Raw genomic sequence first — 27,653 nt, forward strand, 5'->3', positions numbered from 1 at the left:
TGGCCCGGAAGTTGCTATTGTTTGTGAGGGTACATTTAACCTGAGTAAATAAGCTAAACGAATGCGTTGACGTACTTGTGTAAAAATCGAGATGTTTTGAAAATTCTATCGGATAATATAGTTAACTAACTGTGGCTAGCTGAAATAGCAAATTTTTCAGTGTTGGTATGCGTCTACTAGCATAGATAGCTAACGTTAGCTAAATTGGGTTCTTAGCTTGAAACTAGCTTGCTTCTTCAGCTACCAAGCAACATGCCTTCGTACAAAGCAGTGAGGAAAAGCAACCGTTTCTATTATTTCATCAAATTCACCTTAAATATCTACTCAATGCTCTTCTCGGTAAGTGTTTTAATATTGACTTGTTGGTTTCAGGGACACGGTTGGGGACTGGACCACAAACATGTTGGCTTGTGTGACTGTCAGAGAACCATCATCACCTTTGTTTACTACACAGCTAACGTTCTATGTTACTAGCCAGCTGTCTAGCTAGCCAGTGGAACAGCTATCTAGTAGCTGCCAGGATCTTCTAAGTTGGCTAGCTAGCTAACTCTGGTGTCAAATTGCTTGCAAGAATAACAAATAATGAAAATACTGCTGTGCACACTATTGTTGTTCATTTACTACACTAGGCTACACTGCTTTTGCTGCTTTGTAGTGCAGGGCGTGCCGTGAGACTACTGTGATACAGTTAAAAGTGAAGTGGGAGATTTTCTTTGCCGACAGGAAATGGGATGCTAACTGTAGCCCATTAACACATTTGATTGTTTCAGACTATTCTAGGGCCTTCATATTGCAATATTTGGAAAGAGTAACTAGCTATAGGCCTAAGCCTACCTATTACTCTACATTTGATTAAGCCTAATGAGTCTAATCAGTGTTATAGTCAAATGACCATTTAATGCAGCCTTGTGTTAATGCCTCTTCTTGGTGTTCTGAGACATGTGGGACATTTACTACAGTGTTATTACATCTTTTCAGGGCAGGAGTGGGTTACACAGGTCTAATTCACTTAAAATCAATAACATGCTAGCATACATGACACACATACACTTATGTGTCATGTTGGCTTTAAAGTGGAACTGACAGCATTTTGTCAACATTCTTCAAATCTGTTCATATACACCCACAGGAGGATTGTGGCGGCTTTTTTCTTTCTGACAAGCAAGAATATAGATATGGTCGTTTTCATACATTCATAGAATGTTTGGGAATGACTCAGGCATTTGTGATAATGCTATAACACTATAGAGTGGGAAAGTGTCTGTGTGTTTGGAAAATGAATAGACACTGCAGCGAATAAAACCTAATTAAAATATCTACACCGGCCGGTGAACCATAGCCAATCGGAGCTACAATAGGCTTGTATGCAAATAAGCCAATTGCCACATGGGCCTGCCATCAATTACTTTAATCTGGACTGTGTGTTTACAGGCAGTAGCAACATCAAGACTTTAGATCGTTAGAAAGATTTGCCACGAGCCACAGAATACACCCGAATGGATTTCTATAAATATGTAAATACCATGGGAGTCCTCTTACATCAAATCAAATTTTATTGGTCACATACACATGGTTAGCAGATGTTAATTCGAGTGTATCGGAATGCTTGTGCTTCTAGTTCTGGCAGTGCATTAATATCTAACAAGTATTCTAACAATTCCCCAACAACTACCTAATACACACAAATCTAAAGGGGTGAATGAGAATATGTACATATAAATATATGGATGGGCGATGGCCAAGCGGCGTAGGCAAAGTGCAGTAGATGGTATAAAATACACTACATACATATGATATTAATAATGTAAGATATGTAAACATTATTAAAGTGTCATTATTTAAAATGGCATTGTTTAAAGTGACTAGTGATCCATTTATTAAAGTGGCCAGTGATTGGTACTCAATGTAGGCAGCAGACTCTGAGTTAGTGATTGCTGTTTAGCAGTCTGATGGCCTTGAGATAGAAGCTGTTTTTCAGTCTCTCGGTCCCGGCTTTGATGCACCTGTACCGACCTTGCCTTTTGGATAGTAGCGGTGTGAACAGGCAGTGGCTGGGATGGTTGTTGTCGTTGCTGATTTTTTTGGACTTCCTGTGACATCGGGTGCTGTAGTTGTCATGGATGGCAGGTAGTTTGCCCCCGGTAATGCGTTGTGCAGGCCTCTGTAGAGCCTTACGGTTGTGGGCGGAGCAGTTGCCGTACCAGGCGGTGGTACAGCCCGACAGGATGCTCTCGATTGTGTATCTGTAAAAGTTTGAGTGCTTTTGGTGACAATACAAATTTCTTCAGCCTCCTGAGGTTGAAAAGGCGTTGCTGCTCCTTCTTCACCACGCTGTCTGTGTGGGTGGGCCAATTCAGTTTGTCCGTGATATGTACGCCGAGGAACTTAAAACTTACTACCCTCTTCATTACTGTCCCGTCGATGTGGATAGGGGGGCGCTCCCTCTGCTGTTTCCTGAAGTCCACGATCATCTCCTTTGTTTTGTTGACGTTGAGTGTGAGGTTATTTTCCTGACACCACACTCCGAGGGCCCTCACCTCCTCCCTGTAGCCCGTCTCGCCGTTGTTGGTAATCAAGCCTACCACTGTAGTGTCGTCTGCAAACTTGATGATTGAGTTGGAGGCGTACATGGCCACGCAGTCGTGGGTGAACAGAGAGTACAGGAGAGGGCTCAGAACGCACCCTTGTGGGGCCCCAGTGTCAGCAGGGTGGAGATGTTGTTACCTACCCTCACCACCTGGGGGCGGCCCGTCAGGATGTCTGGGACCCAGTTGCACAGGGCGGGGTCGAGACTAGAGGTCGACCGATTCATCGGAATAGCCGATTAATTAGGGCCGATTTCAAGTTTTCATAACAATCGGAAATCGATATTTTTGGATTTGATTTATTTTATTTTTAATTAAAATTTTTAATTAAAATTTATTTTTATTTTTTGACACCTTTATTTAGGCAAGTCAGTTAAGAACACATTCTTATTTTCAATGACGGCCTAGGAACGGTTGGTTAACTGCCTTGTTCAGGTGCAGAACGACAGATTGTCACCTTGTCAGTTCTGGGATTCAATCTTGCAACCCTACGGTTAACTAGTCCAACGCTCCAACCACCTGCCTCTCATTGCACTCCACGAGGAGCCTGCCTGTTACGCGAATGCAGTAGAAGCCATGGTAAGTTGCTAGCTAGCATTAAACTTATCTTATAAAAAACAATCAATCATAATCACTAGTTAACCTGTTGCGACGAGCCATCCCGGATCCGGGATCGTGAATACAGCCTCAAGCTCATTACCATAACGCAACGTTAACTATTCATGAAAATCGCAAATTAAATGAAATCAATATGCTAGCTCTCAAGCTTAGCCTTTTGTTAACAACACTGTCATCTCAGATTTTCAAAATATGCTTCTCAACCATAGCAAAACAAGCATTTGTGTAACAGTATTGATAGCTAGCATAGCATTTAGCGTTAGCATTCAGCAGGCAACATTTTCACAAAAACCAGAAAAGCATTCAAATAAAATCATTTACCTTTGAAGAACTTCGGATGTTTTCAATGAGGAGACTCAGTTAGATAGCAAATTTTCAGTTTTTCCTGAAAGATTATTTGTTTAGGAGAAATCGCTCCGTTTTGTTCATCACGTTTAGCTACGAAAAAAACCTGTATCCAGGAGTGTAATCCTATTCGCAAGCTCATTAGCATAACACAACGTTAACTATTCATGAAAATCCAAATGAAATGAAATCAATATGCTAGCTCTCAAGCTTAGCCTTTTGTTAACAACACTGTCATCTCAGATTTTCAAAAATATGCTTCTCAACCATAGCAAAACAAGCATTTGTGTAACAGTATTGATAGCTAGCGTAGCATTTAGCGTTAGCATTCAGCAGGCAACATTTTCACAAAAACCAGAAAAGCATTCAAATAAAATTATTTACCTTTGAAGAACTTCGGATGTTTTCAATGAGGAGACTCAGATAGCAAATGTTCAGTTTGTCCAAAAATATTCTTTGTATAGGAGAAATCGCTCCGTTTGGTACATCACGTCTGGCTACAAAAAAAAAACAAATTCAGTCATCAAAACGCCAAACTTTTTTTCCAAATTAACTCCATAATATCGACTGAAACATGGCAAACGTTGTTTAGAATCAATCCTCAAGGTGGTTTTCACATATCTTTTCGATGATATATCGTTCGTGGAAGTATGCTTTCCCCTCTGAATCCCATGGGAAAATGCCTGCAGCTGAAGATTACGCACCAATTTAGACAAAGGACACCGGGCGGACACCTGGTAAATGTAGTCTCTTATGGCCAATCTTCCAATGATATGCCTACAAACACGTCACAATGCTGCAGACATCTTGGGGAAACGACAGAAAGGGCAGGCTCATTCCTGGCGCATTCACAGCCATATAAGGAGACAATGGAAAACAAAGCCTCAAAAATTCTGCTCATTTCCTGTTTGAAGTTTCATCTTGGTTTCGCCTGTAGCATCAGTTCTGTGGCACTCACAGATAATATCTTTGCAGTTTTGGAAACGTCAGAGTGTTTTGTTTCCAAAGCTGTCAATTATATGCATAGTCGAGCATCTTTTGTGACAAAATATTGCGCTTAAAACGGGCACGTTTTTTTATCCAATAATGAAATGGCGCCCCCATAGGTTGAAGAGGTTAACTACACATGGTTGATGATATTACTAGTTTATCTTGCGTGTCCTGCATGCATATAATCGATGCAACGCTGGGGGATGATTTAACTTCTCTAGGGTAGGGGCAGCATTCGGAATTTTGGATGAAAAGCATGCCCAAATTAAACGGCCTGCTCCTCGGGCCCAGGAGCTATGATATGTATATCACTGGTAGATTTGGATAGAAAACACTCTAATATTTCCAAAACTGTTAAAATAGTGTCTGTGAGTATAACATAACTGATTTGGCAGGCGAAAACCTGAGAAAAATCCATTCAGGAAGTCATTTTTTGGGGGGTTTTGTAGTTTTCTATTCAATGCCATTACAGTATCCATTGACTTAGCACTCAAATTGCAGTTCCTATGCCTTCCACTAGATGTCAACAGTCTTTAGAAATTGTCTCAGGATGGTATTCTGATAAATGGAGACCAGTCTGAATGAGTGGACCCTGACGTGTCACAGAGCTTTTTCATGCGCTATCCCGAGAGAGTGCCTTTCTTGTTTACTTTGTATATTGACTACGTTATTGTCCGGTTGAAATATTACTGTTTCAAACGTCACTCGCTTTTAGATTTGGAGTAGTTATTCCCCTTGTGCTGCAAGGGCCGCGGCTTTTGTGGAGTGATGGGTAACGATGCTTCGAGTGTGGCTGTTGTCGATGTGTTCCTGGTTCGAGCCCAGGTAGTGGCGAGGAGGGGGACGGAAGCTATACTGTTACACTGGCAATACTATAGTGCCTATAAGAACATCCAATAGTCAAAGGTGTATGAAATACAAATGGTATAGAGAGAAATAGTCCTATAAATACTATATTAACTACAACCTAAAACCTCTTACCTTGGAATATTGAAGTCTCATGTTAAAAGGAACCACCAACTTTCATATGTTCTGAGCAAGCAACTTAAACCTTAGCTTTTTTACATGGCACACATTTTTACATGGCACATATTACTTTCTTCTCCAACAGTTTGTTTTTGCATTATTTAAACCAAATTGAACATGTTTCATTATTTATTTGAGGCTAAATTGATTTTATTGATGTTTTATATTAAGTGTTAGTTCAGTATTGTTGTAACTGTCAATATTACAAAAAAATTTTGGGGCCGATTAATCGTTTTTTTGCTTTTTTGGTCCTCCAATAATCGGTATCGGCGTTGAAAAATCATAATCGGTTGACCTCTAGTCAAGACCCAGTGTTAAATGCTTTGCTGTTGTCAATGAACAGCATTCTCACATAGGTATTCCCCTTGTCCAGATGGGTTAGGGTAGTGTGTGGTTGCGATTGCGTCGTCTGTGGACCTATTGGAGCGGTAAGCAAATTGTAGTGGGTCTAGGGTGTCAGGTAAGGTGGAGGTGATATGGTTCTTGACTAGTCTCTCAAAGCACTTCATGATGGCGGAAGCTACCTTAGCTTTCTTGGGAACAGGAACAATGGTGGCCCTCTTGAAGCACGTGGGAACAGGAGACTGGGATAAGGATTGATTGAATACGTCCGTAAACACACCAGCCAGCTGGTCTGCGCATGCTCAGAGGATGTGGCTGGGGATGCCGTCTGGGCCTGCAGCCTTGCGAGGGTTAACACATTTAAATGTTTTACTCACGTCGGCTGCAGTGAAGGAGAGTCCGCAGGTTTTGGTAGCGGACTGTGTCAGTGGCACTGTATTGTCCTCAAAGCGAGCAAAGAAATTGTTTAGTCTGTCTGGGAGCAAGACATCCTGTTCCGCGACGGGGCTGATTTTCTTTTTGTAATCCGTGATTGACTGTAGACCCTGCCACATACCTCTTGTGTCTGAGCTGTTGAATTGCGACTCTACTTTGTCTCTATACTGACGCTTAGCTTGTTTGATTGCCTTGCGAAGGGAATAGCTACACTGTTTGTATTCGGTCATGTTTCCGGTCACCTTGCCATGATTAAAAGCAGTAGTTCGTGCTTTCAATTTCACACGAATGCTGCCATCAATCCACGGTTTCTGGTTTGGGAATGTTTTAATAGTTGTTGTGGGTACGACATCGCCGATGCATTTGCTAATTAACTCGCTCATTGAATCAGTGTATTCATCAATGTTGTTGTTTGACGCAATGCGGAACATATCCCAGTCCACATGATCGAAGCAATCTTGAAGCGTGGAATCCGATTGGTCGGACCAGCATTGAACAGACCTGAGCACAGGAGCTTTCTGTTTTAGTTTCTTTCTATAGGCTTGAAGCAACAAAATGGAGTTGTGGTCAGCTTTTCCGAATGTAGGACGGGGGAGGGCCTTATATGCATCGCGGAAGATAGAATAACAATGATCCAGGGTTTTACCAGCCCTGGTTGCACAATCGATATGCTGATAGAATTTAGTGAGTCTTGTTTTCAGATTACCCTTAAAATCCCCAGCTACAATGAATGCAGCCTCAGGATATGTGGTTTCCAGTTTACATAGAGTCAAATGAAATTCGTTCAGGGCCGTTGATGTGTCTGCTTGGGGGGGAATATATGCGGCTGTGATTATAATCGAAGATAATTCTCTTGGTAGATAATGCGGTCGACATTTGATTGTGAGGAATTCCAATTCAGGTGAACAGACGGACTTGAGTTCCTGTATATTGTTATGATCACACCACGTCTCATTAATCATAAGGCATACACCTCCGTCCTTCTTCTTACCAGAAAGATGCTAAGAAAGAAACCAGCTGGCTGTGAAGCACGGGGGTGGCAGGATCATGTTGTGGGGGTGCTTTGCTGCCGGAGGGACTGGTGCACTTCACAAAATACATGGCATATTGAGGAAGGGAAATTATGTGGATATATTGAAGCAACATCTCAAGACATCAGCCAGGAAGTTAAAGCTTGGTCGCAAATGGGTCTTCCAAATGGACAATGACCCCAAGCATACTTCCAAAGTTGTGGCAAAATGGCTTAAGGACAACAAAGTCAAGGTATTGGAGTGGCCATCACAAAGCCCTGGCCTCAATCCTATAGAAAAATGGTGGGCAGAACTGAAAAAGCATGTGCGAGCAAGGAGGCCTTCAAACCTGACTCCGTTACACCAGCTCTGTCAGGTGGAAAGAGACAAAATTCACCCAACTTACTGTGGGAAGCTTGTGGAAGGCTACTTGAAACATTTGACCCAAGTTAAACAATTTAAAGGCAACGCTACCAAATACTAATTGAGTGTATGTAAACGTCTGACCCACTGGGAATGTGATGAAAGAAATAAAAGCTGAAATGAGTCATTCTCTCGATTTATTATTTTTACATTTCACATTCTTAAAATAAAGTGGTGATCTAAGACAGGGAAATTTTACTAGAATTAAACGCCATGAATTGTGAAAAACTAAATTTAAATATACTTGGCTAAGGTGTATGTAAATTTCCGACTTCAACTGTAGGTCCTGGATGGCAGGAAGCATGGCCCAATGACGTACCAGGCCGTACGCACTACCCTCTGTAGTGCCTCTTTTCAGTCTCCTGAGGGGAAAAAGGTTTGGTGTCACGACTGTCTTGGTGTGTTTAGACTATGATAGTTCGTTGGTGATGTGGACACCAAGGAACTTGAATCTCTCGACCCGCTACGCTACAGCCCTATAAATCACATTGGCTACACCTGGCCTGTCTACAATGAACTTGAAACATTGTATTAAATTGGGCCTGGCCAAAAGCATGCGCTAGCAAGCTTGAGACATTGTATAAAGTATTCTGGGCCCTCAGTTTCCCATGCCAGTGAGCTCGGGACAGACACAGCTGTAGGCTATTTGCGCAAGGGATAATAAGCAGTACTTCACTTGGGCAGGAGCCCACCGAAGATGACTACCAGCACCTCACATTTTCTACTGCTTGAGCTCCTGTTCCTCTTATGGAATATTAGATCAAAAGTATTGTGGAGCTCCTGCACCTAAATATAAACCGTACCAGCACTCACAATGAGTACTGGAACCTATTTCAATCAAAGTCAAGCACTGATAAGAGGTAATCAGGTAGGCCTATTTTATGATGTTTCTACTGGATCAGAGCATGCCAGTTGAAATGGTGCATCCCGAATAGCTTGAGGAAGTAAACAATGTTCCAGGTTGGCTGTGATTTGCAACCTGATAGCAATATTTCTTGGACTACCAAGACGTACTGTATATTGGTGAATTATATTAATCATGCATTGAACTGCATCTATCTATTCAGCCAAAAAAGCCTTACTCTACTTCTTACATTTACTTTACGGCTACTTTTGACAAGGGTCCAAATGGCTGTGTTCAGTATGGGCCCTGGTCAAAAGTCCTGCTCTATATCAGGAATAAGGTGCCATTTCGGAAGCAACTGGTGTGTTGAGATGTATTTTGAGTCTCTTGAGACCGAGGCCTTGAGTGAGAGCAGTGGTCCTGAGAGGGATCAACTGTACACTCTGCTCGGTCTCTGCAGGTGATGCAATATTAACTATAACAGTCTCTACGGTCATCTCACCACCAGGCAGAGAGGAGGGATGCAGCCAGTAACTGTATATCTGAATGGACAAAGCCATCGATCACGTGACACTGTTCATTCCTATGTGAAGACTCAATAGCGCATTGAAGCCAAATGAAGTTGGTTAAGATAGAGGCATAACATGCCCAGTTTAAGATACTCCAGGAAGTGACATTGAAGGCTAGCTCAGTGCTGCCCCCTCTCACTGAGAGGCAAGTGTCTTCACTGACATTTTCAACCTCTCCCTGTCCGAGTCTGTAATGCCAACATGTTTTAAGCAGATCACCATAGTGCCGGTGCCCAAGAACACCAAGGTAACCTGCCTAAATGACTACCGACACATAGCACTCACGTCTGTAGCCATGAAGTGCTTTGAAAGGATGGTCATGGCTCACAATCAACACCATCATCACAGAAACCCTAGACCCACTCCAATTTGCATACTGCCCCAACAGATCCACAGATGATGCAATCTCTATTGCATTCTACACTGCCCTTTCCCATCTGGACAAAAGGAACACCTATGTGAGAATGCTACTCCTAGACTGCAGCTCAGCGTTCAACACCATAGTGCCCTCAAAGCTCATCAATAAGCTAAGGACCCTGGGACTAAACACCTCCCTCTGCAACTGGATCCTGGACTTCCTGACGGGCCGTCCCCAGGTAGTAAGGATGGGTAACAACACATCCGCCACGCTGATCCTCAACACAGGGGCCCCTCAGTGGTGCGTGCTCAGTCCCCTCCTGTACTCCCTGTTCACTCATGACTGCAGGGCCAGGCACGAATCCAACACCATTAAATTTGCCGATGACACAACAGTGATCAGCGACGTCGCCTGAACAGCGACGAGACAGCCTATAGGAAGGAGGTCAGAGACCTGGCCGTGAGGTGCTAGGACAACAACCTCTCCCTCAACGTGATCAAGACAAAGGAGATGATTGTAGACTACAGGAAAAAGGGGACCGAGCACGCCCCCATTCTCATCGACGGGGCTGCAGTGGAGCAGGTTGAGAGCTTCAAGTTCCTTGGTGTCCACATCAACAACAAACTATCATGGTCCATGCACACCAATACAGTCGTGAAGAGGGCATGACAAAAACCTATTCTCCCTCAGGAGACTGAAAAGATTTGGCATGGGTCCTCAGATCCAGGTTCTACAGCTGCACCGTCAAGAGCATCCTGACTGGTTGCATCACTGCTTGGTATGGCAACGGCTCGGCCTCCGACTGCAAGGCACTACAGAGGGTGGTGCGAACGGGCCAAGACATCACTGGGGCCAAGCTTCCTGCCATCCAGGAACTCTATACCAGGTGGTGTCAGTGGAAGGCCCTAAAAATTGTCAGACTCCAGCCACCCTAGTCATAGACTGTTCTCTCTGCTACCGCACGACAAGCAATACCGGAGCTCCAAGTCTAGGTCCAAGAGGCTTCTAAACAGCTTCTGCCCCCAAGCCATGAGACTCCTGAACATCTAGTCAAATGGCTACCCACCCAGACTATTTGCCCCCCCCCCCCCCCCACCCCCACTGCTACTCTCTGTTGTCATCTATGCATAGTCACTTTAATAACTCTACCTACATGTACATACTACCTCAACTAACCGGTGCCCCCGTACATTGATTCTGTATCGGTACCCCCCCTGCATATAGTCTCGCTATTGTAATTTTACTGCTGCTCTTTAATTGCTTGCTACTTTTATCTCTTCTTATTATCCATATTTCTTTGGAACTGCGTTGTTGGTTAGGTGCTCGTAAGTAAGCATTTCACTGTAAGGTCTACCTACACCTGTTCTATTCGTTGCATGTGACTAATAACATTAGATTTGAACTCAAGTTGAAGGCCACCGGGGAACTGCAGGCTGAATTAGCAACTCAATTATCCTCATAACTACTTCTTTGTGCCATTTTTTTTAAAACAATTGGTTCAAGGACATACATCTAGTGTAATTAGAAGAAGTTACTGGTACCACGATTGTCTTTGAATTTTGTATTTATTTACTCAAATTGACCATGAAGATTGCCATTTTTCCATTCACTATAATGGAGGGGGGGTCATGTTTTCTGCTAACGATGCCTGCGGTACTGTGGTCGACCTTCAACTCCCGTGGCTTCAATGATGAGGGGGGGGGGCAGTCGTTTCCCTCTGCATGCAGCTGAAATAGAGGATGAAGGGAACTGGGGAAGATTGGATGAGTGACTTTGGCCATGACTTTCAAGTGGTTTTCTTGAGTAGTGACTCAGTGTTTAGGCATATGGTGACGTCTTTAATGGGAAAATCGCCAATATCTGACTCACCGTAGACAACCTTTTGAGCGCCATTAAATAATTCCATTTTGTTGTGTGTGTTCTTATGTAGTTATTAACCTAGGTGTTGGTGCGCTGCCTGGAAAGTGTTGAGACTAGAATGTATAGGCTAGTGCTCTCTGACACTTGTTTGTTTGTTGTTGTTGTTATATTTGAATTGCAAACCCTATCCTAGGCTAATGGATGAGTCAGCCAATTTTGATAGTGAGTATTTTACTCATCCATTTACTTTATCAGTTAAATGTAACCATGCCCCTTCTATCACTCTCCCTTTCCACCACAATTTTTTTGTGAATACTCGTCTTCCTGGAATCAATCAGTGGGTATAATGAATCTTCTCTCTCTCTCTCTGTCTCTGTCTCTCTCTCACTCTGACACTCTCTGACTCTCTCTGACTCTCCTTCTAACCTCAAAGGAAATGGCATTCGTTTTCATGTTCAATTTGCACACTTTTCTCTCACTCTCAAACTGTAATACCGCATTTCCACTGAGGATTTACCACGGTGTTTTACCCAAAAGGCTCAGACTTTTCTGTTTCCATCTATGCAGGCCGGCACCCATGTCTGGCCATGGCTCCGGCGGACCTACTCGAATGTGGAGACTATTCTCATTGACCAACATTTAAGGAGTGGCAGCCCGACGAGATTGCAATTGACATATGTACATAAACTTTTCAAATTATATTACATCCTTGCCTTACCTTTCATTGTGGCTGACAAGTGACATTCTTGCTCTGCAAATTGCAAGACCGTAACACAGCTAGCCAGCTAACTGTGCTAGCTAGTAACGTTAGCATATCAAAGATGAATATAAAATCTATAACCCCTCCAATATAAATAGAAACATACATTTTTTTTTGTTGCTTAAAGTTATTTTTTTAAACATAGTAGGCTTCATTCGAACATTACCTTCGAATTCAGGTGATAAGGAGCCAAGGCAAGGCACAGCCCATGTTACTTTTCGGCTGTTAGCCATTTACATAACTTGAACACCTTCTCACAAACCAAAAGTCTTGAATGATGCGGAGGTTGTTGGTTCTGCTCGCCACAAGTCTTTAGTGTCACACTCCTGACGGAAACACAATGACACTAGACCTACTTTAACATACAACACTGGCGGCCCACTGATGTGGGGGTAAGTCTCAATGGAAAAAGCACCATCACTGACTTCATTTGCTTGGATTTGTATTTTATCTCCTTCTTTCCAGTCTTTCTTACTTCTCCTTTCTTCCTCTCACCTTCCTTTCAGCTCCCGCTCTTCCGTGTTGAGATTTAGTGCCTTGCCTTGTGTTCCTCCCAGAGCTTCCCTGGCCCACAGCCAGCCATGCAGGGGCTCTCATAGTTAATTAATGCTGTTTCTTCCCCTTGTCTCTTCAATCTGTTTTAATGTCATTTCAACACACATTTTTGCGGGAATCCGTATGACGTGCGTGCATAAGTGTGTGTGTGTTTTTTTGGGGGGGAAGGAGAGAGTCAGGCAACTAATCCTTTAAGAGTGTGTGCCCTATTTGCATAGCTTCTTATCCGTCTGAGGTTTGGTCATCTTAGGATATTTGTCTCTCGGTCTCAGTGCGTAGCCTACTTTTCAGTCCACTTCGGCTACACGACAGTGGGGGACAGAATAAATAAGAAAGGAACTAAGGTTATGCTGTAAGAGACTTGAATTAGGACTATAGCTTTGAAAAAATAGCCTTTAATCCATTTTCCGATGTTGGGCGGGGTGGTGGTGGCTGTCCGTAGTGAATGGACTGAAGTAGGTAAAGAGCGAAGAGGCTTGCTCTCTTAGTGCAGAGTGCCTTTCTCTGTAATTGAGAATCAATAGGTAGGCCTAGGTGGTGGCAATTGTTGGTTGTTTTTTGCGAGCGTTGCAGAAAGAATGAACTATCATTGAGTCAAAGCTTGTGTTCCGAATGGCACCCTATTCCCTATGTTGCCTTTTTATAGTTCCTTTTAATTCACTATAAAGGGAATAGGGTGCCATTTGGGATGTTACCTAAGTGAACTAGCAGCCCACCCTGCCCAGGTTTTGAAAGCTCCCAAATGGCACTCTAGGAGCTGGTCAAGTGGGTTGTTTTATACTAACGAGGGTGATGTCGCAGCAAGACAGGAGCTAGGTCCTCTCCTGTCTCCGTCATCTTCTGTTCCCTATTTGCTAACTTTATTTTGGGCGGCAGGGTGTGAGTAGGAGCACTAGGGTCTTTAGGCTCTGGTCAAAAGTAGTGCACTATTGGGAATAGGGTACCATTTGGGGCTCATTGATGCTCTTTTTAAAGATGTCCTTGTTATTTGAAATCGGCTATGGGTTTATAATCCAATCAACGGTAGCTTTGAACATAACAGTTGGTGCCGAGCAATTAGTGCTTTTTGTGGTTGGTTTTATTTTTTACATTAAATGTTCTATGCATTATGTGGGTTTAATTATGTAACAACAGAATAAAACAATGAATAAAAGTCCCATGAAGGCAGTGACTACCCATTACTGCTTATCACTTATTAACCATCATTTATTCACATTGCTTTAATAAAATGTGTTTTATTTGAGGACATTATTATTTCATTCCAAGTCCTCATCTCTATGCTATGCTGTCTGAACAAAATCAGCATTTTTGTAGTTCTTCAAAGTAAATAAGGCATACTTTTATGACCGCTGAATACCAACTATCAATCACTTTGATCATGTATTTTCAGGTAGGGATACCTCGCGAAGAAACAGCTGTCCATCCCTCTCGATCGTGCGTTCTCTATTCTTTTTGTGTCGTGTCTTCTCCACACAGAACGGACAAGTAGACAGACGCACAATGGATTATAAACTATTTAGAATATTAGCCTGTTGGAAACCCGCTACTACATCGCACAGTTCGGGCGTGATAGGATTTATCTCTACAGAAACTGCGCATCCAGCTCACAGAGGAAAAAACTACTAAATGGAATTCAAATAATTGAACTGACGTTGGTCAAACATTTGTTTAAAAAATGAAAATTAAGACATTTTGGTTAATCGCTCAGGACTAATGGCAAAATCATTTAATGTTCCCCGCTTGGTTAGGCTATGCTCTCTATGCACGCTGCTGTCATCAAATCCTGTTATTTGCAGTGATGCTAATTCATAAAGATGGCACTCTGCAGCGTTCTGACCTTCTCACCCCAACCCGCTCTCCCTCTCTCCCATCTCCTTTCTCTCCCCTACTGCCCTCTCTCCTCCCTATCTCTCTCTGTCTTCCTCCTTTCTCCCTGCCTTACCCCTCTTCTCTTACAACTCCCATCTCACTGGTCTCGCCGCTTCTACCCCCACCCACCCTCTCTCCCTCCCTCTTCCTTCCCCTCTTGCCCTGCCCCTCCACTCTCTCCCTGCCTCCCCTACCCACTCTCCCCTCCTACAGCTCCTGGGCCTGTGTGTTCTGTGCGTGGGGGTGTATGCGGAGGTGGAGCGCCAGAATAACCGTACCCTGGAGGGGGTGTTCCTGGCCCCCGCTGTGGTGCTCATCCTGCTGGGCCTGGTGATGTTCACCGTCTCCCTGGTGGGCATGGTGGGCTCCCTCAGGGACAACAAGACCCTGCTACACATGGTGAGAGCGGGGAGGGATGGAGCGGTGGGGAGGAGAGAGAGAAAGGGAGGGAGGAGAAAAGAGATCCTGCTACACATGGTTAGAGAGGGGCGCGGGAGGAGGAATGGAGAGGCAGATGAGAGCGGGAGGAAAGGAGGGAGGGGAAAGATATGTAGGCGGAAGCACATGGAGAGATTAAAGGGATTGGGATGGAGGGGTAGATGAGAGAGGGAGGTCATGGAGAAGAGTAGGTAACCCCCCCCCCCCCTCAAAGGGCTTTATTGACATGGGAAACATATGTTTACATTGCCAAAGAAAATGGAATAGACAATAACCTAAAGGGAAATAAACAAGGGAAATTAACATCTCTTCTTCTCTCCTCTCCACCAGTTCTTGTGTGTTCTGTGTGTCCTACTGTTCCTGCAAGTTGTGGCTCTCATCGTTGCACTCATCTTTGAGAAGAAGGCCAGTTCTCTAATTTCTGGCACCTACACACATGCATGCACGCACGTGTCATCTGTATCATGTTCACATGGTACAGCAGTGTCCCCTCTGGCATAGCCTCCAGCCACGAAAATATCACATCACAGCAGCATTCAATGTGATGGATGATGACTTCCATCGCTCATCATCCCCACCCCTCTCTCTTTACTCTTCCTCCTCTCTCGTTCTCCCTGTAGACATCAGCCTTGTTCCAAAGCAGCATACGAGAGGGAATTAAACACTATTACGATGATCTGGACTTCAAAAACATCTTGGACTTTGTGCAACAGAAGGTAAGGGAGGACTCGCTTTACATTAACGGAAGCAACAGACAGGATATAGTGATGTAGATCTGTGTGTGTGTGTTGAATGTAGGATACACTGAGATGGATGGAGTATGATTGATTTGAAAAAACAACAGACTGAACCCTGTCATTATTAAATCCTCCCCCACTACACACACACTAGCCTTTTGAGAGGTTGGCTAATTTTGGAATTTTATCTCTGCCATTCATCCTGGTTAATTAATTAACCAGACCACACATATATATGTATTTATTTAACCTTTATTTAACTAGGCAACTAGACATAATAAGCCTCACTGCTGTAGGCATTCAATCCTTTCATTGGCCAACCATTGTTCACACCTCTCAAAGCTTTAATTTCCACCTGTGTAACAAATGGCGCACACTATTCTCTACACAGTCTGCTACTTTCGACAGAGCCATATGATTCCCGGTCCAAAGTAGTGCTCTATATAGGGAATAGGGTGTCATTTGGGAAACAGCTGTTGTCATTTGCACACCTACTAGAGTGCCTCTATCTCGATCAGCAGTGGAGTACAAAGCTTTTGAACCCCACAAAGAGAAGCAAAACAATAACAAGCTGCTGCTGCCACTATAATACCAAAAGATACCAAAAGCGTTGACCTGCTGTTGTTTCTCTACTTTTCTCTCTACGCTGATATCAACATGCTAGGTTATCCATCTGATTTCCTACAGCCTGCACGAGTTTAAAGTGTAGTCTTTATTTGAGTGTCAAAAGTCCCGGTTTACCTGGGGCCCTCGTTCCCTATCTGGCAATCTCGATATCGATTTGCTGGGGGAAATGGGTTGTGAGATTAAAGTCAATGAATGAAGCCAGCCCTGCTCTGGGTTGAAAGGATAAAGATTGGGTGCTTTCCAAATGGCTATTGTCTGCAGTTGAAGTCGGATGTTTACATACACTTAGGTTGGAGTCATTAAAACTAGTTTTTAAACCACTCCACAAATTTCTTGTTAACAAACTATATGGTTTTGACAAGGCGGTTAGGACATCTACTTTGTGCATGACACAAGTCATTTTTCCAACAATTATTTCACTTATAATTCACTCTATAACAATTCCAGTGGGTCAGAAGTTTACATACACTAAGTTGACTGTGCCTTTAAACAGATTGGAAAATTCCAGAAAATTATGTCATGGCTTTAGAAGCTTCTGATAGGCTAATTGACATAATTTGAGTCAATTGGAGGTGTTCCTGTGGATGTATTTCAAGGCATACCTTCAAACTCAGTGCCTCTTTTCTTGACATCATAGGAAAATCAAAAGAAATCGTCCGAGACCTCAGAAAAAATATTGTAGACCTCCACAAGTCTGGTTCATCCTTGGGAGCAATTTCCAAATGCCTGAAGGAACCACGTTATTCTGTACAAACAATAGTACGCAAGTATAAACACCATGTGATCACGCAACCGTCATACCTCTCAGGAAGGAAATGTATTCTGTCTCCTAGAGATGAACGTACTTTGGTGCGAAAAGTGCAAATCAATCCCAGAATAATGGCAAAGGACCTTGTGAAGATGCTGGAGGACACAGGTACAAAAGTATCTATATCCACAGTAAAAAAGTCCTATATCGACATAACCTGAAATGCCACTCAGCAAAGGAGAAGCCACTGCTCCAAAACCGCCAGAAAAAAGCCAGACTACGGTTTGCAACTGCACATGCATACTTTTTGGAAATGTCCTCTGGTCTGATAAGAAAGGGGAGGCTTGCAAGCCGAAGAACACCATATCAACCGTGAAGCATGGGGGTGGCAGCATCATGTTGTGGGGTGCTTTGCTGCTGGAGGGACTGGTGCACTTCACAAAATAGATTGCATCATGAGGTGGGTAAAGTATATGGATATATTGAGGCAACATCTCAAGACATCAGTCAGGAAGTTAAAGCTTGGTCGCAAATGGGTCTTCCAAATGGACAATGACCCCAAGCATACTTCCAAAGTTGTGGCAAAATGGCTTAAAAAGCCCTGACCTAAATCCTATAGAAAATGTGTGGGCAGAACTGAAAAAGCATGTGCGAGCTAGGAGGCCGACAAACCTGACTCGGCTACACCAGTTCTGCCAGGAGGAATGGGCCAAAATTCACCCAACTTATTGTGGGAAGCTTGTGGAAGGCTACCCAAAATGTTTGACCCAAGTTAAACAATTTAAAGGCAATGCTATCAAATACCAATTGAGTGTATGTAAACTTCTGACCCACTGGGAATGTGCTGAAATCATTCTCTTCTAGTATTCTGAAATTTCATATTCATAAAATAAAGTGGTGATCCTAACTGACAGGGAATATTTACTAGGATTAAATGTCAAGGAATTGTGAAAAAATGAGTTTAAATGTATTTGACCTAGGTGTATGTAAACTTCCGACTTCAACTGTATGTGTGTGTGCGCACGTGTGTTATGTGAGTTAACTTACGACTTTAACGGTCTATAATCTATAAAATACCCTGTTAGGCTCTGGTCTAAAGTAGTGCACCATAGAGGGAATAGGGTGCCATTGGGTACAGAGGCAGAGTAGAGAATGTCCTCAGGGCTCCAGTCCAAGGTGACAGGGAGGTTCTGACCTGAGCAGGGAAGCAGTCACTCACTGGGGTTGTCCCCCTCTTACTTCATTAAGATACCTGCTGCCTGTGTTTGGTGCTGTTTCTCTCCCTCTCTCTCCCCTCGTTCTCTCTCTGTATCTCTCTTTTTCTCTGTTTCTTTTCCTCTCCAGTTCTCTTGTTGTGGTGGGGACGAGTACAAGGACTGGGGTGTCAATCAATACCATTTCTGCAATGGCACCGGGCCGCTGGCCTGTGGCGTTCCTTATACATGTTGTGTCCGCCACAAGGTGAATGCTGTCGTCGCACGCACGCACGCACGCACGCACGCACGCACGCACACACACACTCACAGTAGATTTTTTAAAACATCCGCTGGCACCATTCTCCAGCTCCTCTGCCTGTCACCTGTTATCTAGACAGTGACGTGTGTGTGTGTCCGGTAGGAACTGATAACACACTGAGAGGAGCCTGGTCAATACATTTGATTATTATTTTTTATTTTATTTAACCAGGCAAGTCAGTCAAGAACAAATGGTTATTTACAATGACGGCCTACACTGGCCAAACCCGGACGACACTGGGCCAATTGTGCGCCGCCCTATGGGACTCCCAATCACGGCCGGTTGTGATATAGCCTGGATTCAAACCAGTGTGTCTGTAGTGACGCTTCAAGCACTGAGATGCAGTGCCTTAGACCGCTGCGCCACTCGGTAGCCCACATAAACCTTAGCCAATATTATACCTGCCCTCCCTATCAGCCGCTCGCATGTCTCTGTGGATCTCATTTAGCGCTCCTCCAGACCCACACACAGACCCACTGAGCACACTGAGCCTTGCAGAGGTAGTGAGACGCATCAGTGGCCTGTAGCAATAAGGGATCCTCATTTATTTTAAACAAAGATCAGTTCTTGGAAACTGAAGAAGTCTCTAAACCCCAAAGCAATACTCTACTCTCTTCCCATTTAATCATATACTAAGACAATGTTATTTGTAAAGCTGATCTTCACACACAGATGAAATGGGGGGGGGGTGAATGTCATTCTACCACATGGAATCAGAAACCCATCAGGGAGACCTTGCCTTGTGCTTAGATGAGTAAGCTAACCAGCGCTACTGTTCATCTTTGGTGTTTTACGTGCACAGGTCAGATGTTGTGAGAGTGAAATTGAGAGACAAAGCCATACAGCCCTCTAGTCATGAGTTGAGTGAGTGACTGGAGGGATCCATGTTCTGCTCTCAGTACAGCCCCTCTCCACCTGCCTCTCATTCCCGTCCTCATGCTGCATTACTAGGCAATTAACGCTGGTTGAATTGGTTACAGTGAAATGTGTGGAGTCACTCAGGCACAGGAAGAGACCCCGAGACCTTGGCGTCAGTTGAGGGAGTGGGAGATAATTAAATCCATTTACTGAACTCATGATTCATTTTCTCTCCCCCTGTCTAACTCACCCTCTCGCTATCTCTCTCTTGTTCCTTTATCACTTCATCTTTTTCTCTCTCTCTCTCTCGCTCTCTCTCTCTCTCATCTGTTTGTCTTTCTTCTCTCTCTTCTTTGCCTCTTCCTCTGGTCTGTACCCCCACAGGGTAACTCCAAAGCACCACAGTTATAAACTGATTAAGGAATGTCCAGCTCTCTGCCATGTGCTCCACAACATGTCTGTCGGTGTCCGACGTGCATAAATGTACTTTTTAACAACAAGCATACTTACCTGACTTCAAAAAACAAAACAAATAATTGTTAGTTATTTGCACATGACTCATCTTCATAATCATACTCTCTCCCTGTCTCGTTTTCCCAGGTGGGAGAGGTTGTCAACACTCTTTGTGGTTACAAGACTCTCAGCCAGCAGGTAAGGGGAAGATAAGTGGTTATATCCCAGTCCTAATAGGCTGTGAAATCTTTAACCCCCCCCCTCCATTTCCCCTCAGTGTGCTGCTTGTTTGTTGGCCTTCATCAGCCTGTGGAGCTTGTCATTCTGCACAGAGACCGAGGCTATGTTTCAAATGGCACCATATTCCCTATAAAGTGCACTACTTTTGACCAGGACCCGCATAGGTAGTGCACTATATCGGGTGCCATTTGGGACGCATATGAAGATGGCAACAGGGAAAAGAGCAGCAACAGGAGAATTTTATTTTTATGGCCCCAAAATGGTTGTTCTCTCTAGCTGCAGTATGCGGAAAATATGGTAATTGGGTATCACTGTATTGTGCCTGCTGGTCGTGGCTGGTGGTGTTGTGATATTGATTCAGCTGTTTCTGTCTTCTGTCCTTGAGCCATATTGTCTTTGGTACCGTATATTGGAAAATCACAGTTGTTTTGTGGGAGTAGTTGAACAGTTATTTTTTAAAGACACACTATTAGGTTGTCGTAGTGGAATATATTTTTCTGCTGTTTTTCTATTGTTCATGTTAGCATTGTAGTGACTCATCATTGTGAAATGACTGTCTTGTTTTTGCCTTAACGTCATGCATACAAACTGAATTACACTCAGTCAAATGCATTTCATTTAGTCTCTCTCTCTTCCTCTGTCTTCTCCTCCCTCTCTCCTTCATTCTGCCTGTTTGCTTGCTTTCTCTGTCAGCGTGAGGTCCTAGATGAGGTGATTCATGTGCGAGGCTGTATCCATGCTGTCAACCTGTGGATGGGTGACAACGTGGGAGCAACTATTGGGCTCTGCTGTGCCTTAGGTCTGCCACAGGTCAGTCACACTCACACACACGCTTGCACCAGGTGAGAGCGTGCGTGTGTATTTATTCACTCAGTCTTTCCATGCCCGGGAGGTTTCTCCTAGCACATTTGCATTTTGATTGCCTCCTAACCAGTTTTTGTCGGTCTGCCCACCACTTCATTATATTGTGTCTGCCTCAGACACAGAACTAAACCATTGCTGTGTTCCAAATGGCATACTATCCCCAATATAGTGCACTACTTTTGAGCAGGGCCCTATAGCCTAGTGGTTAGAGCGTTGGACTAGTAACCGAGAGGTTGCAAGATCGAATCCCTGAGCTGACAAGGTAAAAGTCTGTCGTTCTGCCCCTGAACAAGGCAGATATTACTTAATTGAAAAGTTGGATATGTGTATGCCTCTGCAACTTTTATGGTGTCAGGTACATGCAAGCACATTAAACAGGAACATGACAGTGCATTATATTTAAATACGTAGTTACATGGTCTAAACTGGTTTCTATGCGGTGGTCCTTGCATATCCAGCTGGAATATTTTCCCCTGGCTGTGGGTACCAGTCTCTATGGGCCCTGGTCAAAACTATATAGGGAATAAGGGTGTCAGAGTTCGATCCCCAGCCGAGTGATATCAAAGACTGTAAAAATGGGACCCAATGCGTCTCTGCTTGGCACTGTTCCTAGGCCGTCATTGAAAATAATAATTTGTTCTTAACTGACTTGCCAAGTTAAATAAAGGTAAAATACATGTTTAAAAAAAACAAAATAGGGAATAGGGTGCCATTTGGAACACGAACGATGTGATGTGAATGGTGTCTGTATAAAACACTCCCCCCAAAGAGCTGTAAATTTGTGCTTAGCTAGGCAACCCTCTCCCTTCTCTGTTGGCAACATGGCCTAGCCTACATGTACTGTAGCTTAGCCAGTTTACACTGCATGATAGTGTCTCTGTAACATTAACGCTTTCATAACCAACAAGGGGCTGGATGATTTTTATTGTATTATAAACTCCATTTGAATAAATCAGAGTTTGTTGTTTACTATTATCCATTCACTTAGTTTTTAGTTCTAGTTTAGAGCGTTCGTCTGTCTGCCTCTCACTTCTTCTGTCTCCCCCACCCTGCCTCTCACTTCTTCTGTCTCCCCCACCCTGCCTCTCACTTCTTCTGTCTCCCCCACCCTGCCTCTCACTTCTTCTGTCTCCCCACCCTGCCTCTCACTTCTTCTGTCTCCCCCACCCTGCCCCTCACTTCTTCTGTCTCCCCCACCCTGCCCCTCACTTCTTCTGTCTCCCCCACCCTGCCTCTCACTTCTTCTGTCTCCCCCACCCTGCCTCTCACTTCTTCTGTCTCCCCCACCCTGCCTCTCACTTCTTCTGTCCCCCCACCCTGCCTCTCACTTCTTCTGTCTCCCCCACCCTGCCCTCACTTCTTCTGTCCCCCCACCCTGCCTCTCACTTCTTCTGTCTCCCCCACCCTGCCTCTCACTTCTTCTGTCTCCCCCACCCTATCAGCCTCTTTTTTAACTTTTATCCTCGCTCTCCTGTGCTGTGTCAATTTTGCAGCCAGACTTCTATGCGAGCCCCCTTGGAGATGTGTAATTACACCACATACTGATTCTGCAGCAGCTGCACTAATATAAAATGTGCCTATTCTTTGGGGATGAGGTGCAATCCAGACAGTCCTGTCCAGTAGCAGACGGACTGAAAAGGAAACTGAGGGTTCTTATCAGGCAAGCTCAGTTGGGAACTAGTTCATTTCAAAGCACTGGGGGAGTGGACAGCTGCACACTCAAGTTGGCTTGCCCAGGCATTAACCACCTTGGGACCAAAGTAAAGATATGACTTAATTGAAAAGTTGGATATGTGTATGCCTCTGCAACTTTTATGGTGTCAGGTACATGCAAGCACATTAAACAGGAACAAGACAGTGCATTATATTTAAATACGTAGTTACATGGTCTAAACTGGTTTCTATGCGGTGGTCCTTGCATATCCAGCTGGAATATTTTCCCCTGGCTGTGGGTACCAGTCTCTATGGGCCCTGGTCAAAACTATATAGGGAATCAGAGTTCGATCCCCAGCCGAGTGATATCAAAGACTGTAACAATGGGACCCAATGCGTCTCTGCTTGGCACTGCATTATGGAGACAGATTAGCGGTAAGGCCCTGCAATTGGCGTCCTGTCCAGGAGGTGAACTTGTACATCAAGCTGACTCACGCTACAGAACCAGGAGATGGGCTCCTGCAAGGCTACTTACATCTCTGCTGTGTTCCCTGCCTCTCTCTCCAGCCTGCTGAGCTGTGTGTACTAGTCCCAGTGTCAGAGTAAATGTAACGGGTCTCTCTGCTGTGTGTCTCTCCAGCTGATGGGCATCGTGCTGAGCTGTATGTTCTGGAACCTGCTGGTGGAGATGAATGAGTCCATGGACATGGTGGACTTCAAGATCCTCAAGAGAGCTGGCTTTGAGTACAGCGAGCTGGACCTGGCTGGTGCCGGCTGCTGCCTGTGTCTGCCCAGAGACGGAGGCTACCTCCCCCTGCCAGCTTTAGACCCCATCTTGTCTGACCCTGACCTAAAGCCCATCCCCATCCGAGTCCAGCGACCCCTGCCCGTCCAGGTCCATAGGCCCCTGGCCCAATCCCTCCAAGACCTCAAGCTATCTGGGCTTAGACTGGACGAGGTAGACATTGGGCGGAAGCAGAAAAGAAGGGAATATTAATTTTTGAATTATTTTTGAATTTAATGTATTTTTTGGTCTTGTTTTTGTCTCTGTGTTTGTTGAAGGACAGGTTAGACCTGTTGCACTATTTGGTGGTCAAACCAATCAATGGTCATTAACTGACATGATCACAGGTTATAATGGCCACGTTCCTAGCTGGCTACATTGCATACGCATTCCAGATCTCAATGCCTGGATAGGTGTTTAACATATCAGCTAACCACATGATATGATATCGCAATCTGATGCCTGACTGCGCAGTTGATGATGTGGCACACATCCATTGGTTGATGCAATGCATGCAGTTGGCCTGGAACCCGACCAGAGGTTTGGCACTTTGGAAAGGCATTATTGGAGCAATTGTTATCCTGTTTTTTAAAATAATTGTTAGTCTTTCAAAGAACAAGATGCTGCAGTGGTTTTTAGACACTAATTTAACAGTTGTTTTTACCTTTTTCTAAATGGAGCTTTCAAATGGAGCTGCGGTCTCTGCATTATTTTGACATTTCCTCAAATATGTTGCAGGTATTTTATAAATCTTTTATTTTGAGCTGTGTCTCATGTGCTAAAGCATACCTCAGGCTGTATTCAAATGGCCCAATAGTCAGAAGACAATTCACATCATGTTTATTTACTATACCGACTTGACATTTTCTTGTTTGAGATGATCATTCTAGTCAGAGCAGAGGAATGGGAGTAGCCAATCTTATCTTGCTTCGAGTGCAATGTCTGTGAAGGATGTGTAGCCTGTTTCTTTTTTGTATAAACTCTTTGCTTCCATTTGTACCGGTTTGTACAGTGCCTTCGGGAAGTATTCAGACCCCTTGACCTTTTCCACAATTTTGTTAAACTACAGCCTTGTTCTAAATTATTATTAGATTTTTTTTTTAAATAATCCATCAGCAATCTACACACAATACCCCATAATTACAAAGTGAAAACCCGTTTTTAGAAATGATTGCTCATTTATTTAAAATTAAAAACAGAAATACCTTATTTACACTACTGTTCAAAAGTTTGGGGTCACTTAGAAATGTCCTTGTTTTTGAAAGAACATTTTAAAAAATTGTCCATTAAAATAACATCAAATTGATCAGAAATACAGTGTAGACATTGTTAATGTTGTAAATGACTGACTATTGTAGCTTGAAATTGCTGATAAAAAAAAAGAAGGAATATCTACATAGGCGTACAGAGGCCCATTATCAGCAACCCTCACTCCTGTGTTCCAATGGCATGTTGTGTTACCTAATCCAAGTTTATCATTTTAAAAGGCTAATTGATAATTAGAAAACCCTTTTGCAATTATGTTAGCACAGCTGAAAACTGTTGACCTGATTTAAAGAAGCAATAAAACTGGCCTTCTTCAGACTAGTTGAGTATCTGGAGCATCAGCATTTGTCGTTTGAGAAACAGACGCCTCATAAGTCCTCTACTGGCAGCTCCATTAAATAGTACCTGCAAAACACCAGTCTCAACATCAACTGTGAAGAGGTGACTCCCGGATGCTGGCCTTCTAGGCAGAGTTGCAAAGAATAAGCCATATCTCAGACCGGCCAATAAAAAGAAAAGATTAAGATGGGCAAAAGAACACAGACACTGGACAGAGGAACTCTGCCTAAAGGCCAGCATCCTGGAGTTGCCTCCTCTCTGTTAACGTTGAGACTGGTGTTTTGCGGGTACTATTTAACTATTTAATGAAGTCAGTTGAGGATTTGTGAGGCGTCTGTTTCTCAAACTAGACACTCTAATGTACTTGTCCTCTTGTTCAGTTGTGCACCGGGGCCTTCCACTCTTTTTTATCCTGGTTAGAGCCAGTTTGCACTGTTCTGTGAAGGGAGTAGTACACAGCGTTGTACGAGATCTTCAGTTTCTTGGCAATTTATTCTATGGAATAACCTTCATTTCTCAGAACAAGAATAGACTGATGAGTTTCAGAAGAAAGTTATTTGTTTCTGGACATTTTGAACCTGTCATCAAACCCATAATTGCTAATGCTCCAGATACTCAACTAGTCTAAAGAAGACCAGTTTTATTGCTTTAATCAGGTCAACAGTTTTCAGCTGTGCTAACATAATTGCAAAAGGGTTTTCAACTGATCAATATTTGCCTTTTTAAAATGATAAACTTGGATTAGCTAACACAACGTGCCATTGGAACACAGGAGTGATGGTTGCTGATAATGGGCCTCTGTATGCCTATGAAGATATTCCATTAAAAATCTGTTGTTTCCAGCTACAATAGTCATTTACAACATTAACAATGTCGACACTGTATTTTTTATAAATTTGATATTTTAATGGACCACAAATGTGCTCAAAAACAAGGACATTTCTAAGTGACCCCAAACTTTTGAACGGTAGTGTACTTACGGTAAGTATTGAAACCCTTTGCTATGAGACTCGAAATTGAGCTCAGGTGCATCCTGTTTCCATTGATCATCCTTGAGATGTTTCTACGACTTGATTGGAGTCCACCTGTGGTAAATTCAATTGATTGGACATGGTTTAGAAAGGCACACACCAGTCTATATAAGGTCTCACAGTTGGCAGTGCATGTCAGAGCAAAAACCAAGCCATGGGGTTGAAGGAATTGTCCGTAAAGCTCAGACAGGATTGTGTCGAGGCACAGATCTGGGGAAGGGTACCAAAACATTTCTGTAGCATTGAAGGTCCCCAAGAACACAGTGGCCTCCATCATTCTTAAATGAAAGATGCTTGGAACCACCAAGTCTTCCTAAAGCTGGCTTCTCAGCCAAACTGAGCAATCAGGGGAGAAGGGCCTTGGTCAGGCAGGTGACCAAGAACCTGATGGTCACTGACAGAGCTCCAGAGTTCCTCTATGGAGATGGGAGAACCTTTCAAAGGGACAACCATCTCTGCAGCACTTCATCAATCACGCTTTTATGGTAGAGTTGCCAGATAGAAGCCACTCCTCAGTAAAACAAACATGACAGCCCGCTTGGAGTTTGCCAAAAGGCACCTAAAGGACTCTCAGACCACGAGAAACAAGATTCTCTGGTCTGATGAAACCAAGATTGAACACTTTGGCCTGAATGCCAAGAGTCATGTCTGGAGGAAACCTGGCACCATCTCAACGGTGAAGGTTCACCTTCCAACAGGACAACGACCCTAAGCACACTGCCAAGACAAGTCAGGAGTGGCTTCGGGACAAGTCTCTGAATGTCCTTGAGTGACCCAGCCAGTGCCTGGACGAACCCAATCCAACATCTCTGGAGAGACTTAAAAATAGCTGTGCTGCAATGCTCCCCATCTAACCTGACAGAGCTTGAGGACCTGCGGTAAAAAATGGGAGAAACTCTCAAAATACAGGTGTGCCAAGCTTGTAGCGTCATACTCAAGAAGACTCAAGGCTGTACTCGCTGCCAAAGGTGCTTCAATAAGTACTGAGTTATGGGTCTGAATACTTATGTAAATGTGATGGCTAAAAACCTGTTTTTGCTTTGTCATTATGGGGTATTGTGTGTAGATTGAGGAGGGGGGGAAATGATTTAATCAATTTTAGAATAAGGCTGTAACGTAACAAATTGCGGAAAAAGTCAAGGGGTCTGAATACTTTGACGGCACTATATGTTTGTATGTATATATGAACTGCCTATTCAGGAACAAAGTGATAAGTGTGTGTGTGTGTGTGTTGTATTTTAATTAAGTTAAAAAAGGAAACTGTTTACAGATCTTTTAGGGTCTCATCAGGGGTTTTCAGTCTCTTCCATTTTTTTTTATATACTTAGCTTTTTTGAAACAAAACCAATGTTATAAGGGATACAAGAAATCCAGTCCAAATGATATCAATCCATGTAAAGCTAGGATCTTTTTCATATCTAATCTGATTTATTGCACTGTTTGAGCTTCATCTTAGCTCTGGCATTGGATAAACACTACTGTCATTGTCAATAAAGCTGTTTTGAATTTGA

General features: G+C 43.6%; 1 protein-coding gene across 2 annotated transcripts; it reads left to right on the forward strand.

Moving 5' to 3' along the window:
* Window positions 1-27,653, forward strand: LOC115111789 (tetraspanin-15-like). Of its 2 annotated transcripts, XM_029638219.2 has the most exons (8): window positions 1-339; window positions 14,803-14,988; window positions 15,358-15,432; window positions 15,648-15,743; window positions 18,484-18,600; window positions 20,113-20,163; window positions 20,899-21,015; window positions 23,363-27,653. In XM_029638219.2, exons 1-8 carry the CDS (start codon window positions 253-255, stop codon window positions 23,717-23,719), a joined length of 1,086 nt encoding a protein of 361 aa, XP_029494079.1. In that variant the 5' UTR covers window positions 1-252; the 3' UTR covers window positions 23,720-27,653. The 2 variants fall into 2 exon arrangements, with proteins under 2 accessions (XP_029494079.1, XP_029494080.1); XM_029638220.2 differs by lacking the exon at window positions 18,484-18,600.

This window comes from Oncorhynchus nerka, linkage group LG27 (genome assembly GCF_034236695.1).
Source record: "Oncorhynchus nerka isolate Pitt River linkage group LG27, Oner_Uvic_2.0, whole genome shotgun sequence".
In the NCBI taxonomy this organism is placed as follows: Eukaryota; Metazoa; Chordata; class Actinopteri; order Salmoniformes; family Salmonidae; genus Oncorhynchus; species Oncorhynchus nerka.